The following is a 20,367-nucleotide window of genomic DNA, read 5'->3' as shown; positions in this document are numbered from 1 at the left end:
TCTCAGCACTTGGGGACTGGGGTGGGGAGGAGGAAAGGGGCTTGTCTGTGACCTGCCATATTCATCTCCACTTTGAGGTCTTGGTGCACTCTGCTCAGCCTCCTGGATTGCTTTCTCTTCTGTCCTTGATTTAAGTAAATGCTGCTGAGCCTGCAGCAGTCTTATGACCCTCTCCCAGCACTTTTGTTGACATTGATCTGGGGTTTTCATCTATGTGCACAGCCAGCCTCGTGTCAGTTGGGGTGACGTTGACTCCCTGGGAATGTTCTGAGCCCTCGACAGCAGACTGTCTGTAGTGGTTCTTTAGTGTAGTGCCTGGTCCATGCTGGACACATCATGGGTATCAAATAAATGCTGGATTGACTGAGACAACAGTTACAGGAAATGACTGGGTCCCTACAATGGCCCAGGGTGGGTCAGTCTGCACTAGAAGCTGGAGAAATGCAGAGGGAACAGATTGGAGTTAGGCATTCCTGGAACATTGGATCTTGATGGGAGTGTCAAATCAGGGAAACTGAATCTTATCCAGAGCGGGGATAGGTCTGAATCTTCTGCTTGTTCTGTGCATCCATCTGTGTATTTGAACCCAGCCTGACTGCACTTGGTGAATCTGCTCTCTAAAGAGAGGTGCCCTGCACAGCCAGGTGTTCATGTAGCTCCTGATGGCCTGGCTCCTGGGCCTTGTAGTAAGCTAGAAACACTGTTACTTGTTTAACAAAAATTGTCTGTCTTGATGGCCATCATAAAAGAAGATTTATTTGATGGCCATCATAAAAGAAGATTTATACCATGAGGCTTTATGCTAAAATTCATCTCTAGTCTGAAGGTGCTCTTGAGATAGAATTCCCTCCTCTTTGGAATTGGTCAGTCTAGTTTCTCTTAAGACCTTTGATTAACTGGATGAGGCCCACTCACGTTATGGAGGATAACCTGATTTACTCAGACTTTACTGATTTAAATGTAGATCTCACCTAAAAATACTTTCACTGTAACATGTGTTTGAGCAAGTGTCTGGGGGCTGGTCTGACAAGTGTCTGGTTAATAAAATTAATCAACACACCCTCTTGAATCTCCATATCTTCCTTTTAGCTCCTGGATGTGACTTTGTCCTCACTAAGCCATGTGTTTATGGATTTCTTTCCTTCCCTGAGCTCCAGACTTATTACAGACAGTGCCTCGTTCATTTTCGTAGTGCTCAGAAATAGCAGATGCTCAGAAAATGTGCAACTGAAGGGACCTACCAGCCCCATCATGTCTGAGATCCTACAAATACCTAACCATTAAGCATGGTTGTAGTGGAGACAGTGATAACTCTGATTCTCTGATGGATAATGTGACGCACCAGAGAGTGTAGCGCGAAAGGGGTCCTGTAGAAGGTTTTCAGGGAATTGTGCTCAAATACTTCGGTGGATTTTTTATTTCTTTTCTACTAAAATGAACTCAGTGTCTAAGGCCTGAAACTTCTTCCTGTGTAGGTGTGTGCAGTAACATTAAAATTATGACCTGGGGAGAACTTTGAATTTTCCTGGTGCTGACTTTATCAGGCTGCTTTGTGTCCTGATGAAGGACACACCTTTGATTTGGGAATAACATCTAAATTTTCTCTTCATGGCTGGAAGGTGGTCTTGGAATTTAGAGGTATGTTGATGGTAATTTGCAGTAAAGGTAGGGCAAATAGCTGAGAATAAGAGTGGTGAGATTGTTTGCGTTGGAAACTGCTCCATTGTGTGTTGAAGTAATTTTGGAATTTTTTTTTTCTTTTAGATCCGATTAATAGAAACTTCTTCAACCCATTTAGTTTTACAACCCTATAAAGAATGTAGTTCTCTAGTTCATGAGAATCACCTGGTGTGCTTATTAAAACTAAATGATCACATCTTGGAGTTTCTGATTCACTATTCCTTTGCTGGGGTCCAACTTACCTATTTCTTTAGTAAGTGTCCCTGTGTCCCTGAAAATAAATCATGTTTGGAAAACATTGCCCTAGTTATAGAATGAAATCTAAAATGTACCTTAGCAAATGCAAATGATAACAGAACCTTTTTAAAACTAAAATCAGTTGTGAGGAAAAAGCTGTCTTGATCTATGCTTGACTTTTGGGGGTCAAATTTGAATTTATTCATCCAATCATTCCACAAAATAACAAGTCTGGTGCAGCCTTGAGTATGGTGCAGATGAATGTATACAGTGGCAGGTAAGCAAATGCAGAGAAGTCCTTCCTACTTGCAATTTATGTTTCATCAAGTGGGAGGTTAATAAAGAATCAAACAGTGAAACCTGATGTGCATTTCTGTGTCAATAGTCCTTGGAAGGAAAAGTCTGAGGGGTCATGGGTTGCTTTGGCAGAGTCACTGGTGTAGTTTTGGAGGTTGTGGAGAAGTTTGAGCAGGGAAGGCTAAGCAAATTACCTGGAGAATTTCATGTGTGGGGGTGTGAGAGGTGGGAGGCCGATGCTTCACATTTCCCTGGGGATGGTCATGTGATAAAGGCCTTTTGTGGATAAGAAGGGCGATCCGTGCATTTGAGGAAGCAGAAATGTCTGAGGCTGCAGAGTAGAAAGTTGGAGGCCTGAGCAGGGGACCATACAGGATCCTACAGGAAACATTAAGGTTTTTATCATCTCAAAACTCAGCCTGGCTGCAGCCAGGAGAACAGGGCAATGAGGTGGGGTAGGGACTCAGAGCAGAGGCAGGGAGATGAGTGTGTCAGGAAGCTAATGCAGTACATGGTCCAGGGACGAGATGATGTGGTTTGGTTTAGGGTGAAATAGAAAGACTTGGCTAGATTTGAGAGTCATTCAGGGGCACATTTTGAGTTGGGTATTAGCGATGGGGAGGGGGGAGGTGGATGTCAGGCTCCTTTGGTTTTTCAGAAAAGTACCTGGATTCACTATGATAAGGAATGCTAAGAAAGAACCAAATCTGAGGAGATGACTAGTCTGGACTTAGTTTTGGATTCCGAGTGCATTTTAAAATACTCAGTGTTTGCTGTAAGACCCACCTCACTGAGCAGCCATTGGCCGGATTCAGCCTCCTGTCCTGTTACCTAACAGGTAGCAGCAATTATTGGATAATCATTTTCTTTCTTTCCCTGCCTCTCACTTAGATGTGATGATGCTCAACTAGAAGGTGAAAAGGGCAGCAGGAGTGGAAGAAAAGGTCAACTGAGTTTACTGACCAGGTGGTCAGAATTGGGCAAGATTTGACCACAGATGGACTGGAGGTGTGGTGGGCATGCAGAGTTTAGAACACAGTGTGGTGCTGAGCCCTGCTGCCCCACGGCCTCCTGCAGCCTGAGGTTCAGTAGACTAGGGGGTTCATCATCCAGAATTTCTGTTCAAGTCATGTCTGGGAGCCCTAGGAAGGAAACACACTACCCCTGCCCACCTTGGAGGGGGTGCGGTGGTCCATCCCCATGAGCAGACATACATATGGTCTTCATAGTGTTGTGTCTTCTTGTTTACATGTGTTTTTCAGTTTCGTCTTTCCCATGTACAAAATATGAATGATTTACTGTGACTTTACAGGCCCCAGAAGTCCCTCTATTTTATCTTAATAAGGAAAATGGACTGAAGCTCTTGTCTTTGAATGACTCCAATAGGATTGTAAATATCTTGAAAGCACTATAAGTCTTCAATGACTTTCACATCCAGTAAAATGTGTCTCTGAAGTTATATTATTCATAAAACTGCTTAGATTTTCCCCCACTGGCCACTGGGAAGTCAATCTTTTTGGCTGAAGTTCTGACTTTGGTATTTTCCCACACGATCTGTTCTGGGTCTGCACATCATCTGTAATTTATTTTCAGCTTTGTTTTGTTTTGTTTATCAGCCTGAGCCCTAGAAAAAAATCAAGCCAGAACTTCTGACACCTTTACAAGCTGGTTATGTGTTGGAATCTCATTTAACCCCTGTAAGATTGTGACATCTTTTCTCACTCAAACCTATTTATTTGTGGAGAAGTGTTGGGGATTTCTGTCCTACTATGTACACACTGATGGTGTCTGGTATCACCAACTCGATGGTCATGAGTTTGAGCAAGCTCCAGGAGTTGGTGATGGACTGGGAACCCTGGCATGCAGCAGTCCATGGGGTCGCAAAGAGTCAGACATGACTGAGCAACTGAACTGAACACGTGCACACACAGAATATTGAGTTTTTGTCTTCATAACATATTTAAGCTGAGATTGGCATTTGATTCTGTCTAGACAAGATGTACAATATATACATACAACTTTTTGCTTGTTGCTGTGTTAACTCAGCCTGTGTAAAGCTGTAGCAATGCAGGTTGTATGGATCTGAAGAGCCCTATAGTCTATTCCTTCCCTTACCCATGATTTGCTCACTCTGTACAAGGCTTGGTCTCTGTTGGAGTTGGAACTAGTGCCTGTAAGTGTGTGAATGATGTAGCGTCTACATCTCCTGTGTGACATAGAGGAGAATCCCTCATGGGATACAGGGGTAGGGAGGACAGTGCCAGCTGGGGATGTACTGACAGATTTCCAGCAGGATTAGCTTTACAGATGGACTGGAAGGGTGGGTGGGTTAGTACTCAGGGCGTCCAGGCAGAGGCCACCAGGGGAGTGTGGACTTAGGTGGTTATGGATCATTGGGGGATATTAAGTATGGTGGACACTCTCAGAGGTGTTGTAAAGAGATCAAGAGGGACTGCTGTTGGGGAGGGCTAGGGAAGGAACGAGGGAAAAAACCCAACAACATTGTATCAGTATTTGAAATGATTAATAGTAACTTAGACTCTGAAATTATGTTGCTTCAAGAGAAAAGGAAAATTGGGAGATGGATGAGCTGTGGCAGAACAGACAAGAGCTGCTATGTGACTGATGATGGGAGAGGTGATACGGAGAGAGAACTCAGGCTGGGGTGATTGAGAGTCTGCAGAGGAGTCTTCAGACCACCATCCATCCATCCTGCCTCCTGCTGGACATGGGATTGGGGTGGATAGGAGTATATGTGCCCCATGTTAGGTTCTCAGTGATCCTGGATGGGAGGAGGAGGAAATGAGAGGATCGTATCTCCTGACTGCTGGTCTTTGAGAGAAATGCAAGGGTACTACCTTCTTTGTCCTGCACAGAAGCAGGTTTCATGATCAGTTTTTGCCAATTGTTCTTTTGAAGAGGAAGATTGCAATCACATTTGTAGCTCTGTGGTGTGATAGATGAGAATGTCAAGGACTTGAAGGATGTTTATGATTTTTAGGGGAGTAGGTTCCTATTCAAATATTCTGTTTCTCAAACATCCCCAGAAGTTTTTATCAGTTGCCCCTGTGTTGGTAGGGATTTGGTTTGCCTCTGGGTCCTAGAATTGCCCATATTAAAGCTGCTTACAAGGATAATTTGCTTTTGTCTCATGCAGGAGTCCTTGTAAGTCTATGTATTCTTTTCCTGGGGCTGCCTTTACAAAGTAACACAAGCCACAAGAACTAAAATCACAGAAGTTTATTGTTTCACAGTCCCGGAGGCTTAAAGTCTGAAATTACGGTGTCAGCAGGGTCACGATCTCTCTGAATCTTGTAAGGGGGAATCCTTTGTCAACTCTGTTAACTTAAATGGTTTCAGACAAACCTTGGTTTTCCTAGGCTTGTAATTGCCATCACTCCAGCCTCTGTCTCCATCATCATATTCCTGTTTTCTGCCAGTGTGTCTGTCTCTGCATCTCTCTTCTTACAAGGGCACTAACCATGGTGGATTCAGGGCCCACCCTACTCCACTGTGATCTCACCTTAATGGATTACACCTATAGCAATCCTATTTCCAGACAAAGTCACATTTTGAGCTAACTGGGGTTAGGACATATCTTTTTTGTGGTGATACAACTCTCCCCATAACAAGTCCCATGGCTAGTGTGAACCTCCGTGGTATTGGGACCCAGACTCTTTCTCTCCTATTATGTTACTCCACTGCATGTGACCTTGACCCAGCTGGCAGCCTCCAAGGCTCAGGCTGTGGGGTAGAGGAAGGTCCTGGATGCTGTCACTCTCCACTGACCTCGATTTAGGCAATGGCTGTGCTTATCTGCTTGTGAGGCTGGAGAGAGAGGCCCTTCTTGCAAACTGCCACGTGCAGCCAAACTCCAGGGTTTCTTCTCATAGAAGAATGAGAGCAGATTTTGAGGATAGTCAGCAGTCTCTGCCACACGTTCATAGTTCTTAGGGGTGTGGGCAGTGGAGGTGGTCTTAGTTGTTAATTCAATTTCTCTACCACTGTAGTTTCTCTCACTGAGTTATTAATACATCTAACATTTGCAGGACAAGAGAGAATTTTCTGACATATATTTATGTTAGCTTTGTAGTGGTTTACAGGACTTGGTTTTATTCAGCTAAATCGCATTGAATGACTGCTAAGTGCTGTGAAAATAGCAAGAAGTGGAAGATGTAGCCATTCCTGTTGAGCCGGAGAGAAGCCACTGACTAAAGAGAAGAGATAAATGACAGTGAAAAGAGGCTTGTGAAGTATTTTTAAGAGGTAGAAATTATTAATAAGAACATTTTCCTTTTAGAATGATAAAAAGTGATAGTTAATGAAAAGCAGTGATATTGATTTAACACATGTGAGAAAAGCAGAGTGTTCTTAAGTGCTCACATGAGCGTCACGACCCACGACAGGCAGAGCCAGAGTTTTCATTCGGCATTTCTGTGTAGGTCTTGTGTTCCCAGCCTGTCTTGTGCCACCTGATTGAAGAAGGCCTGGGAATGGCCTTCCTCTCTATGTCCCTAGCAGTGTCACGTGGTGGTTGGTGCATAGTGCGATTCATTAAATATGTATGGAATAATTTCCTATCAGCTCCCATGTTTATTGCTGGTAGCACAGTACTCTTGCCTGGAAAATCCCATGGACGGAGGAGCGTGGTAGGCTGCGGTCCATGGGGTCGCTAAGAGTTGAACATGACTGAGCGACTTCACTTTCACTTTTCACTTTCATGCATTGGAGAAGGAAATGGCAACCCACTCCAGTGTTCTTGCCTGGAGAATCCCAGGGATGGGGGAGCCTGGTGGGCTTCTGTCTATGGGGTTGCACAGAGTCAGATACGACTGAAGCAACTTAGCAACAGCAACACAAAACTAAAGCAGTATAAAGGTCCAGGTTCTAAATGTGTTGGATTTTGGAGCTATATTTTTTCCCTAGGGAAAAACTTGTACACTGAGAAACATTGAGAAAGTTGCAGATAGACTCATGGCCAGGCACTCTATTTATATCATATATACACATGCATATACACACATTATACACACACACACTCCCTTATATAAAGAACTCTATGTATACTATATGTCCTATATTATGAATGTACATACTATATTCTGTAATAGTAGTGTATATTATTCTATATATTAGTTTGTTCTGATGTGAACCAACACTTCAAGTACAAATGGCAAAACAATTTGTAGTTTGTTTAGATTTTTAATGCAAGTTCCAGGGAAGCAATTACTTTTGTTTGTGCTTCATCCCGCAGACTAAACCGTCTATGTTTTTCCTTTTTCTGTAGAACTTTCTGTTACTAGATGAAATATCACAGCTCAACACTCAACTGCCATCAGATGATAAAACAATCGTGCAAATGAAAGATTTTACTGCTTTTTGGGATAAGGTAATTAGTCCCCCATTCCTAGATCATGATTGCTAATAGATAACTGTGACATAGATTTATTGGCAAATTTTGAGATTTTACCCATGGTGTAAAATATGACTTGCACATTTACTGAAAGTATGTTATAAAAATTCTCAAAATCAGGGATAAAATTTGCAACTAACAGAGATTATGTGTAAAATCAGCCTAAGACATTTGACATGTTCTCTATTTCATTTTCAAGAGAACTTTCAACATGTTAGCACACCTTGAACTTAAAGTACATATGTTTGTAATGTTAGAATTTACAGGACTGGAGAGACAAAATGGCAGAGCAATGCCAGATTCTGAAGCTTGAACAGGGAGGGAACTCAGTGTTTGGCCCTGGGAAACTGTAGGTGAGGGGACAGGAAGCTGAATGTATGTGGCTCACTATTTTGTTGTCATTATTGAGTGAAAGTAGTAAAATAGAACTCTCAGTAAGTGATAAGAAAGGAGTGGAGAAACTTGAAAAAATATTTCTCATGTTTAAAAATCTAGCTTCTTACTGATAGATTTGTATTCCTATAATATCCAAGTCTCCTTTTTAGCGATGAAAAATAATTGTCATTTTTCTAGTATGTTAATGTTTTAGATATATTTTAGAATGATTTTTAGTATGTTTATGCTCAAGACAGCATAAACAGATGAAGAGATATTCCATGTTCCTGGGTAGGAAGAATCAATATTGTGAAAATGACTGTACTACCAAAGATCCAATGCAATCCCTATCAAGTTACTAATGGCATTTTTCCTGGAGCTAGAACAAAAATTTCACAATTCTTATGGAAACAATAAAGACCCCGAATATCCAAAGCAGTCTTGAGAAAGAAGAATGGAGCTGAAGGAATCAACCTTCCTGATTTCAGATTATACTGCAAAGGTACAGTCATCAAGACAGTATACTACTGGAACAAAAACAGAAATATAGACCAATAGAACCAAGATAGAAAGCCCAGAAATAAATCTATGCACCTATGGGTACCTTATTTTTGACAAAGGAAACAACAATATATAATGGGGTACTCTTCAATAAGTGGTGCTGGGAAAACTTGACAGCTACATTGTAAAAGAATGAAATTAGAACACTTCTCAACACCATACACAAAGATAAACTAAAAATGGACTAAAGACCTAAACATAAGACCAGAAACTATAAACCTCTTAGAGGAAACCATAGACAGCATACTCAATGAGGTAAATCAAAGCAAGACCCTTATGACCACCTCCTAGAGTAACAGAAATAGAAACAAAAGTAAACAAGTGGGACCTGATTAAACTTAAAATCTTTAGTACTTCAAAGGAAACTATGAGCAAGATTTAAAGACAATCTTCAGAATGGGAGAAAGTAATAGCAAATGAAACAACTGACAAAGGATTACTTTCAAAAATATGCATGAGACAAGTGCTCGGCCCTGGTGCACTGGGAAGACCCAGAGGAATTGGGTGGAAAGGGAGGTGGGAGGGGGGATCGGGATGGGGAATACATGTAAATCCATGGCTGATGCATGTCAATGTATGATAAAAACCACTACAATATTGTAAAGTAATTAGCCTCCAGCTAATAAAAATAAATGCAAAAAAAAATATATGAACAGCTCATACAACTCAATTCCAGAAAGACAAACAACCCAATCAAAGAGTGGGGAAAAGACCTAAACAGACATTTCCCCAAAGAAGACATACAGATGGCTCACAAACACATGAAAAGATGCTCAACATCACTCATTACTAGAGAAATACAAATCAAAACTACAATGAGATATCACCTCACACTGATCAGAATGGCCACCATCAAAAAGTCTACAAGCAATAAATGCTGAAGAGGATGTGTAGAAAAGGGAACACTCTTGCACTGTTGGTAGGAATGTAGACTGGTATAGCCACTATGGAAGGCAGTATGGAGATTCCTTAAAAAGTTAGGAATAAAACCACCATATGACCCAGCAATCCCACTCTGAGGCATATGCCCTGAGGAAACCAAAATTGAAAAAGACACGTGTATCCCATTTTTCACTACAGCACTGTTTGCAATAGGTAGGACATGGAAGCAACCTAGATGTCCATTGACAGATGAAGGGATAAAGAAATTGTGGTACATATACACAATGTAATATTACTCAGCTATTAAAAGGAACACATTTGAATAAATTCTAATGAGGTAGATGAAACTGGAGCCTATTATACAGAGTGAAGTAAGTCAGAAAGAAAAATACCAATACACTATATTAATGTATATACATGGAATTTAGAAAGATGGTAACAACGACCCTTTATACAAGACAGCAAAAGAGACACAGATATAAAGAACAGACTTTTGGACTCTGCGGGAGAAGGTGAGGGTGGGATGATTTGAGAGAATAGTATTGAAACATATATATTACCATATGTGAAATAGATGACCAGCCGAAGTTCAATGCATGAAACAGGGCATTCAAAGCAGGTGTACTAGGACAACCCAGAGGGATGCAATGGTGTGTGTGTGGGGGGGGGGAGGTTGGATGGGGGACACAAGTACACCCATGGCAAAAAAAGTTCTAAAAAAAAATAAAAAAATAAAAAAGTTAATGCTTTATAATTCAGTTCTTCCCAGAGAAATTTTTTTATTTTGAAGTTTATCCCAATAGTTTATCCAGACTTTGTACTTTTAGTTTTTGGGGCATTTTACTGATCAACTGTCACTTCTCTTTAAAAACAAAAATGATAAGTTACTGACAATTTTCTTAACACTAAGAACGTGTAAAGACATACACACACCCTTAAGTCTCTCTGGAATATGACCTGTAATTGGCATGACTTCTCCCTCACATTGGATTGTATGCTGTTGCATGTACCTCCATGTTTTTTGCTTTCTTATAGAAGAAGTACTTTATGGCCTCTGTTTAGCCTGGACAGGTAATGCATGTACCATGTATTAAAATTGAGGTCTTATCACTCTGACGCACAAAGTCATAATTAATTTCTTAATTCCCTATTTTTTGTTGTCATTGTTGGTGTTAAATTAGAGCTCTTGTGAAGTTAGAGCTTTGACGGGTATTTATAAGAGTTAATTTGCTGAGAAAGACTTCATCATACAAAGTAACCTCCTGCTTCCTTAGCATTACTGAGATTCATTCTTTATCAAATGATAATGGAGAGATAGTGGAGGTTTCAATTTATTAGTAGAGGGCCAGGTTCATCATGTACTTAAGCTGCCACATCATGGAGATTAATAAAATAGTTAAAACCAAGGGTCATAATGAAAACATAAATGATTAAAAACTTCCTATATTGAATATTCATTCTATTAAGTATATTATTTTAATAAGTTAGTATACATCATAAAATTTGCGTTTCAAGTTTCAACTTGTCATTTCAACTGCTAAATTCTGTTACTATCTAATACTCTATCCATACGGATAGCTGGTAAAAGGAGCCTTCCTAAAGGCAACTGAAGTTGTTTCAGACTCTGGAAGAGAAGAGATTGGATGAAAAGTCCTGTAGAACACATTGTCTTAAAATAGGAAGGAGAAAAATGTGGGCTATGTTTAGCATATCAATGACTATTTTGTTATTTTCTCCACTTTCTGAAGTAATGTGTGTTACTTTATTGAAATGGGCAGATCTTTATAAACTTTAATTTGCAGGAATCAGAAACCCCAATGCTACAAGGCCTTTCATTTACTGTCAGACCTGGTGAACTGTTAGCTGTGGTTGGACCTGTGGGAGCAGGAAAGGTAAGCCATGATACCTTGGTCACCTTGCTGCAACACCACAGTCACTGTTAAATTCTCAGAGTTGAGGGACTTCCCTGTTGGTCCAGTGGTTAAGAATCTTCCCTCCAATGCAGGGGACATGGGTTGGATCCCTGGTCAGGGAACTAAGATCCGACATGCCTCAGGGCAACTAAACCTGTGTGCTGCAATGAAAGATCTTAAGTATTGCAACTATGACCCAACAACCAAAAACAAATAAATAAATATTTTAAAAAATTCTTAAGAGTTGAGCCTAAAGCTATGTATAGCACAGTTTGAACTGGGCAAATCTAGAATCACATTCCTCTAGGTGTGTTCCATGGGACATTCATTTTGCAAGAAGGTTTCATGGCCACGTGAATCTGTGTAAATGCACACTGTGTTTTCCTTCTTGGTGTTTCACATTGCACAGTTGGGAACTGCTTGTTGGGAGTTTGGACATCTCAGTGTAGGGAATTATTTATGTGTCATCTATTCAGGACAGAATGAGACAGTAGGGACTTCTTTTTGTGACAGTGGTTCCTCCAGGAAGTCTGGAGGTTGTGAAGGCTCTTCCAGGAAGCTTTGAGCATTTTCTCACATGACTTGACTTGATCCTGTAAGTGCACATGTAAATGTGCATCCATGTGCTGGAGCTAAAGATACAGATGTGAGCAAGACCCTGACACCTCTGCCATCCAGAGACTACCAGGGTCTGGGGTGAGACAGATATGCAGGCAGATTGTTTTAGCCCAGTGCCTAGCACTGTGATGTGGGGACACAGACGCACCACATCTGTGTGGTGTGCAAGATTTGAAGGACATGTGCACATGCACTTAGTCTCTTGTGTTCTGTACAACAAAGTACAGAAATCTAAGCATAAGTGTGTACATGAGAGGTTGATGATTTCATCTGTGATGAACTTTTGCTCTTCGGACACAACTCACTTCAGAGTTCTTTTAATAATCATCTTTGGATATAGTTTTCACATGTAGCTTTTTAAGAACAAGTATTTGTCAAGTGAAGGATACCCAGATGTAGGAACAGCTGCATAAACATCAGATGCAAGAACTACACATCCTGCTGCGCTGCTCTGCTAGTTAAGAATTTTAAGCATTCTTATTTAGTCTTTGTTGAGGATAGCACTTCATTTGGGGGAAATTCTTGGGCACAGTAGATTGCTATAGCATTTTATTAGTATTTCTTGTCAACTGTGGGTTTACGTTGACCAACAGTGTTATTTTCAACTTTTTGATTGCAACTGCCAGAACTATACTTTATCCTGTTCTAACCACTGGCGTTCTATCGTGTATCAAGCACCAGGGTGGGGTTGGCTGTACTGCGGGGCATGTTCCGTCCTGAGTGCTGCCTGTTTATGTGTGTATGTTGACATCTGTTTCAGTCGTCACTGTTGCATGCTCTGCTGGGGGAGCTGCCCCCAAGCCAGGGACAGGTCATCGTGCAGGGGAGGATCATGTATGTTTCTCAGCAGCCTTGGGTGTTCTCAGGAACTGTGAGGAGTAACATTTTATTTGGGAAGAAATATGAAGAAAACCGATATGAAGAAGTAATAAAGGCTTGTGCTTTGGAAGAGGTGAGTCTTAAGTTGGGATACTTGAATTTTAAATAATGATAGTGTTGGTTTAACCTACAAGGTTTGTTGAGAGCTTTTATTTTTTTTAATTTGAAAAATCTTTGATTATTGCTGATTACTTGAAGCTGGTCTTCTGGGTAAATATGAAGGTATATACATTGCTGTTTTAATGCTGATGTGATAACACTCACAGAATGCCTTTTTTCCTTCTCTTGAGTGGATCAGTTCATTCTGTGAAGTTTCATTCACTTTTAACAATTACAGAAATTTCTAAAATAGCAAGCATAGTGTAATGAACCCTCATGTGCCATCCCCAGTTTCAACCAGGATCAGCTGGTGGCCATCTTGCTGCATCTCTACCCTTGCCCTCTGCCTGCCCCACCCCCAACCTAGATTATTCTGGAGCAGATCCTAGATACCATATAAGTTCACCTGTCAACAATTCATTAGTTTCCTCTAAGAGAAAAAAATATTTTCTCTTTGGAAAAAAAAGCACCACATTATTTCACCTGAAAAATAACCCAAATTCCAGAATGTCATCAACCTTCTAATTTGAGTTTGCATGTTGTTAGACATCTCACTGAGAAATCTCATTCACTGTTGTTGGGATCAGATTCCACGTAAGGTCTGTCCATTGTGCTTAACTGTTGCCTCCTCAATCCCTTTCAGTCTGTAGCTTTCCCTCTTTACTTCAGTTTTGATTTATAATTTATTATCTAAAGAAAATAGAATACTTAAGTTTCTTCTTAATACTGCATCATTTTGTTGGGAAAGAGATTGTTTTCAGAAAGGGCATCAGTTTTCACAGAAAATGGCAAAGTGAAATATTTAATTCTATATTAGGATTTAGATGAAATTAGTGAATAAATGAGGAAAACTGAACTTACCTGATGGGAGAATATAATTTGGCAGAAAGAAAGAAAAATGTAAATACTGATAAATAGTTTGTTATTCTCTTGGGTTATAAACATCAGTGAAAAACAGTTTTAAAGGGCTCCCCCCGGTCTCTTCAATGCAGTCTGGACATCAGACTATTCTTTTATACTGTGAGGAAAAGGCTGAGATAGACTTTCAAAGGTTTGGTGTTAAAGGCTCCAAACTCTCTTTGTGAGGAAATAGTAATTCTGCTTGAACAATGGCTTGAACATCATAGATTGTATCAGGCAAGCAGCATTTTATGATAATGTGGACAGAACAGAATTATTCATTTAATAGCTGCTGTTTCTTTTTCCTGGGCTTGTGTTAATGGAAGATTGTGCTTTTGCAGAGATGATGTGAAGTTAGAAGGAATGAGCTAGATTTTTATTAAATGGTGTACAGACTGCATAAGAAAAGAAGAGTGGAAGCAAATGTGAAACAGTGAGACAATAGCTCCTATTTATTCAGAGTCCATGTGCAATTCATTTTTGTATCTGTCTCTCTCATGTGCACATGCACACACATAAATAGGAATATGATTTATTAATTCTTTATGAGTGTCCTTGATGTTCCTATCTTCATTTAACAGTAGGAGAAACTGAGACTTGGGAGGTCAAAGAGCTCATCGCTCCATTTTCAGCTCAAGTTCAGATCTGTTTCTGCATAACCCTAGATTCTATGGAAGGTGGGGTGTGGAGTAAACAGATTTCAGGCATTTCCTCTTTCCCTTAATCACGTCCAGCTCCTGACATCTAGATCAAATTCCAGAGACCCAGCCAGGGTGTGTCTGTTTTATTCATGACCTTGCTTTTCTGGTAAAGAAAGAGGCACACCCTAGTTAGGATCTCTGTTTACATCCCACCTTCCACCTTCATCCATTGCTCGCTTTTTAAGAAGTTCTTACTTCTAAACTTCCTCACTTGAGAGGCAGCACAACACCATGGATATGTACGGAAACTAGAGGCAGTATGATGTGAAAGAGCAGAAATCTCTGAACTGACATGAGCTGGGTCATATTCTAGGTCTTCTGTTCAATAGCTGAAAAGGAAAGATATATCTATTTGAATGCAGAGTTCCAAAGAATAGCAAAGAGAGATAAGAAAGCCTTCCTCAGCAATCAATGCAAAGAAATAGAGGAAAACAATAGAATGGGAAAGACTAGAGATCTCTTCAAGAAAATTAGAGATACCAAAGAAATATTTCTTGCAAACATGGGCACAATAAAGGACAGAAATGGTATGGACCTAACAGAAGCAGGCGATATTAAGAAGAGGTGGCAAGAATATACAGAAGAACTATACAAAAACATCTTCACCACCCAGATAATTACAATGGTGTGATCACTCACCTAGAGCCAGACATACTGGAACATGAAGTCAAGTGGGCCTTAGGAAGCATCACTATGAACAAAGCTAGTGGAGGTGATGGAATTCCAGTTGAGCTATTTCAAATCCTAAAAGATGATGCTGTAAAAGTGGTGCACTCTATATGTCAGCAAATTTGAAAACCTCAGCAGTGGCCACAGGACTGAAAAAGGTCAGTTTTAATTCCAATTCAAAGAAAAGGGATGCCAAAGAATGCTCAAACTACCCCACCATTAATGTTCAACATTCAGAAAACTAAGATCATGGCATCTGGTCCCCCTTACTTCATGGGAAATAGATGGAGAAACAGTGAGAGACTTTATTTTTGGTGGCTCCAAAATTACTGCAGATGGTGAATGCAACCATGAAATTTAAAGACACTTACTCCTTGGAAGGAAAGTTATGACCAACCTACACAGCATATTAAAAAGCAGAGACATTACTTTGCCAACAAAGATCCATCTAGTCAAAGCTATGGTTTTTCCAGTGGTCATGTATAGATGGGAGAGTTGGACCATAAAGAAAGCTGAACGATGAAGGATTGATGCTTTTGAACTGTGGTGTTGGAGAAGTCTCTTGAGAGTCCCTTGGACTGCAAGGAGATCCAACCTGTCAATCCTAAAGGAAATCAGTCCTGAATGTTCATTGGAAGGACTGATGCTGAAGCTGAAACTCCAATACTTTGGCCACCCGCTGCGAAGACCTGACTCATTTGAAAAGACCCTGATGCTGGGAGAGATTGAAGGCAGGAGGAAAAGGGGATGACAGAGGATGAGATAGTTGTATGGCATCACTGACTCAATGGACATGATTCTGAGTAAACTCTGGGAGTTGGTGATGGACAGGGAGGCCTGGCCTGCTGCAGTCAATGGGGTTGCAAAGGGTCGGACACGACTGAGCAACTGAACTGACCAGCAGAACAGTGATGTGACCTCTCTTAGTCTCAGTTTCGTCATCTGGGAAATGGGGCCAGTACTTATCATGCAGCTTGTTGCAAAGATTAGAGATAATCAGTACCAGGGCACAGCACAGTGCTTGGTGCACAGATCTTACCCACAAGGAGCTGAGAGAAGCTATGTGCAGGCATACAAATTATTGAGCAGAATAAGACAGGTCCTTCAGAAGAAATGTAAGCAAAGCCTTAGGAAACCAGCAGGAAGAGAGTGACTCCAGGATGGTTTCATGGGAGAGTGTGTTTGGGCTGAGCCTGGAAGGATGGGCAGGATATTGACAGGCCGCGAGAGGAGGGGCAATTCCAAAGGGAAGACAAGTGGTAAAGGAAGGTGTGGGCTTCCATTGTTTGACTCTGGAATCCAGCCCTCCTCAGCCAGGGCGCTCATCAACTGTTTCAACAATCTGCTCGATAGCATTTCTACTGTTCAGTCTCCACCATCACTGAAGGGCCCTTGGTATGTTTCTGGTAGATGGTATCAAACCAACTTCTTCATTTCCTAGTTTGCCTCTAGTTGTGTATCTGCTGTTCAGAGAAAATAGTTTAAATTTAACTTAGAGTGAAATAACATGAATAAGAACACTTTCCTGTCGGTGGGAAGAATTGTAATATATTCTCAAGTCAGGCTTTTCCTTTTAACCTAATCAGAAAATCATGGCTGGGAAATTAGCCTGACTTGCATTTTATTCCAAATCCTTTAAAATGTTCTTCACATCTGGGACCTGTCCATTAATAATTTGCAAAGTCAACAACACACTCAAAGTCCTACCACCAGAGTTGAAGAGAGCCTGTTTCTTATGCTCTAACTGTGCTAAGTGAAAGAGTGAACTTCAGTGCCTTTTCTAGAGCATGTTGTGATTCCTGTGCCATAATGTGATGCTATTTGGGGAAGGAAACCAGAAAAATACATTAATAAAATTAAAGGATAAAAACTAATAACAGTTTGCAAGGACTGTCGACAGTGAAATGGAGGCCCAGAAAACAGTGTGTGTGTATGTATGGCTGGAACCTATCTTAAAATGGTATGAAAACCAGGAGGGAGAGATGGTATTAACTTCTGAGCTTGGTGAGGAAATAAGATGAAATAATGAATTTTCATGACAGAGCAATTGCTGCTTTTCATTTGATCCTCCCTTGTGAAGCTTTGAGTGAGCAGGGAACCTGTGTGTGTCTGTGTGTCTTTGTGGCTGTCAGGGAGGGTTATGATGGAGACACTCTCTTTCTTGTCCTCATGGTCACAGACTTTGTATGTTGTGATTCACACTGTGAATGGGGTCCCCCTGTTGGATTAATGAGAAAATAGGCACCAGTCATCAGTAGCAGAGCTTCCCTGATAGCTCAGTTGGTAAAAAATCCGCCTGCAGTGTGGGAGACCTGGGTTTGATCCCTGGGTTGGGAAGATCACCTGGAGAAGGGAAAGGCTACCCACTCCAGTATTCTGGCCTGGAGAATTCCATGGGGTCACAAAGAGTCAGACACGACTAAGCGACTTTCACTTTGACTTTCATCAGGAAAACTCAGTAAATGTTGACCCTGTTCTTCTTCATGCTCCAAACACCATGGTGCTCTTCTTACAACCCACACCCATCCCATAAGCAGGTCTTACAGACTCTGCCTTCAGAATGTGTCTGGAGTGTGCTCCATCTCTCCATTCCTGCTGCTCCTACTGTGATCCTGGCCACTGTCATCTCTCACTTAGATTATTCCAGTAGCCTTCTTACTTGTATCTACCCTCACTCATTCTCCCTTACTGCTTGTTTTCTGCAAGGCACAGGAATGATTCTGTAAAAATCTCAGACCAGGTCAGTCCTCCCTTCTCCCTCTTCCCCTGTTACTGGGCGTGACCCCAGGCTCCTCCTGCTCCGTCTCTGCCCTCACTCCCCTCATTCTCACTCTGCTCTCCTGCCTCCTTGTCCTGACCCCCTTGGATATCTCCCCATGGTCCCTGCACCCGCCCCTCCCTCTGTGAGGAGAAGTCTCTCTGGGTCTGCTTGAACCCCTCCCCCTCCCCAGATCTGCTCACACCCGCTCTGAGCAGAGTCCTCACACCCCAGTGTGGACTCCCTTCCCTCCTTTACTCTCCACCCCCTGAGCTGGCTTCCTTTTCCTTCTCATCCACAGTACTTGCACTAAGGTTAATTTTCCTTATTGTTCATCCCCCACCATGGAGAGAAACTCTAGGGGCCTTGTTTCCTCATGGCTGAATTCATTGTGCCCAGAACAATGCCTGGTGTATATTGATCCACAATAAATATCTATCAGAATGGTCAGATTCATAAATGTTGTGAAAAACTAGAGAATGAAAACCAAACAAACAAAAAAAACCCTGAGGATTTTTTAAATTGTTCAATGTTACTGTTTAGCCACTTTGAAATATACTCGTCCTTGTTGATCCAACACTGTGGGGAGAAATGATGCTAAAAAGTTAGGATGGCAGGAGGAGAATATATTTTAGATCTTTTCTTTTTTTCCTCCTTTTCTATCTCCATGTAGGATTTACAGCTTTTGAAGGAAGGAGATCAGACTGTGATAGGAGACGGAGGAACCCCCCTGAGTGCAGGACAGAAAGCCCGGGTCAGCCTCGCCAGGTAAGTGGGGTTTCAGTTGCCATCCTGCCCCTCCTCCTCTAGGGCTCCTAGTGGACGTGAGCACACAGACCCCACTCACCAGGTGGGCCTGTGAGAAGCAGGGTCTTAGCCCTTTCCTTGGGCTCCTGGAATGAACCTGGAGTTGTTGGATGCCATCATGCATGATTCAGAGATAAGGCCCAGGGAGTGTGAAGTGTCTTCTCCTGACGTCTCTCTATGTTTTCTAGAGCCATGTATCAGGACGCAGACATCTACCTCCTGGACGATCCGCTCAGCGCAGTGGATGCAAAAGTCAGCAGGCACTTGTTTGAACAGTGAGTTTGGTTCTATTTTCTATCATCTCTGCTTCCAGGTACCTGTGGAGAGAGATCAGGGAAGAGAGCTCAGGAAAGCCTTTGTGCTTCAGGAGACTCAGCTCGCTCTGCCCTGGTGTCCCTCTCTCCCCTCCCTTCCCTCCACAGAAGATCCATCATAGAGAAATTTTGCATCATGAAGAGGTCAGGACAGAAGGAAAATACAAAAGGTGCTTCCAATGTGTGAAGGACAGTGGGGTCTGTGCTTTACGGAGTGAGGAATAGATGGGAGATTTCCCTGTGACCTGCAGTTGTGACCAGACACTGTGATGGATCCATACCCTTGAAATAAGAAAGATGATGAATAATTTTTAAATCGTAGAGTTGGACCCAGTAATCTAGTACTTAGTGTCAGTCCTTTTCCTCCATCATGCAATTAAGGCTCATTAGAAACAAAAGTTACGGTAATGACACAGGGCGTCTGTGGAAAGGCCCTGTGGGTTTATGCTTATTATTCTGTAGGTTTGGAAATCCTTAATAAGGCCTAGAATTAAGACTAACTTATCCCACATCTAAGTATGAATTTAATCATTTAGCATTGCTTCATGGATGCATTCTTAAATTAATACTTAGACCCATGATGTAAGGTTAGCCTGAATGTGGAACTAGAGATCTAGAATCTGGCGGAAATCTTGACTCCCATTTTTGTGTTTCTGGAATACAAATTGCTCTTGCCTGGCCACAGAATGACTGAAGTAGAACAACTCTTACGCTTTTTTGTGAATAATGTGTCCTAATACACGCTGACTTAAGCCTCTGATGGACACTGGACTGGCCTTTTTGAAAGCCTCATGAGCTTGCTTTTTGCTAAAACAGCGTCCACATCTACCCCATGGTTGTTTACCTTGCTGTTGTCCACCTTGTTAAGGTCAACGAGGCTTCCAGCTGCACTTATTAACGCCCTGCTGTGTGCACTGAGATCAATGCCCTTACAGATGTCCCTGCACAAAACCTCTTAGTTTACAAGGAGGACGGAGAGCCAGGAGAGGGGAAGGATTCACACTGGGCAGCTTAAGGGAGACTTAGACTTAGGATGCTCAGCTCTCATTTCTGCCTCTGAGGAACTTGTCTCAATGTGGAGCTTGTTAAGACAGATGCCTGGGAAAAGGTCAGCTAAGTCAGGGTTTAAGAGGTTTATATACAGGATATTAAGTGCTGAATGGAAGTGGATGTTGGAAAACTCCCTGTGCCTCGGGCTGGGTGGGAAGTGCCCTGGGGGCGTGCAGGCTGGGTGTGTATGTAGAGGCTGAAGAGAGGACCCAGT

The 20,367-nt window shown here is 41.7% G+C and overlaps 1 protein-coding gene across 1 annotated transcript in view; it reads left to right on the top strand.

Annotated features, from left to right (window-relative positions):
* The window catches only part of LOC136144154 (ATP-binding cassette sub-family C member 4-like), a 203,580-nt gene that overhangs the window by 42,408 nt on the left and 140,805 nt on the right, over positions 1 to 20,367 (top strand). Inside the window, 5 exon segments of the mRNA XM_065901812.1 lie at positions 7,502 to 7,603; positions 11,248 to 11,337; positions 12,737 to 12,928; positions 18,656 to 18,750; positions 18,978 to 19,064. Of these exon segments, the coding sequence (XP_065757884.1) occupies positions 7,502 to 7,603; positions 11,248 to 11,337; positions 12,737 to 12,928; positions 18,656 to 18,750; positions 18,978 to 19,064 (566 nt within the window).

This window comes from Muntiacus reevesi, chromosome 11 (assembly GCF_963930625.1).
Source record: "Muntiacus reevesi chromosome 11, mMunRee1.1, whole genome shotgun sequence".
Taxonomy (NCBI): Eukaryota; Metazoa; Chordata; class Mammalia; order Artiodactyla; family Cervidae; genus Muntiacus; species Muntiacus reevesi.
The sequence above is the reverse complement of the archived record's forward strand: the minus strand, read 5'-3'. Positions and strand labels throughout refer to the sequence as shown.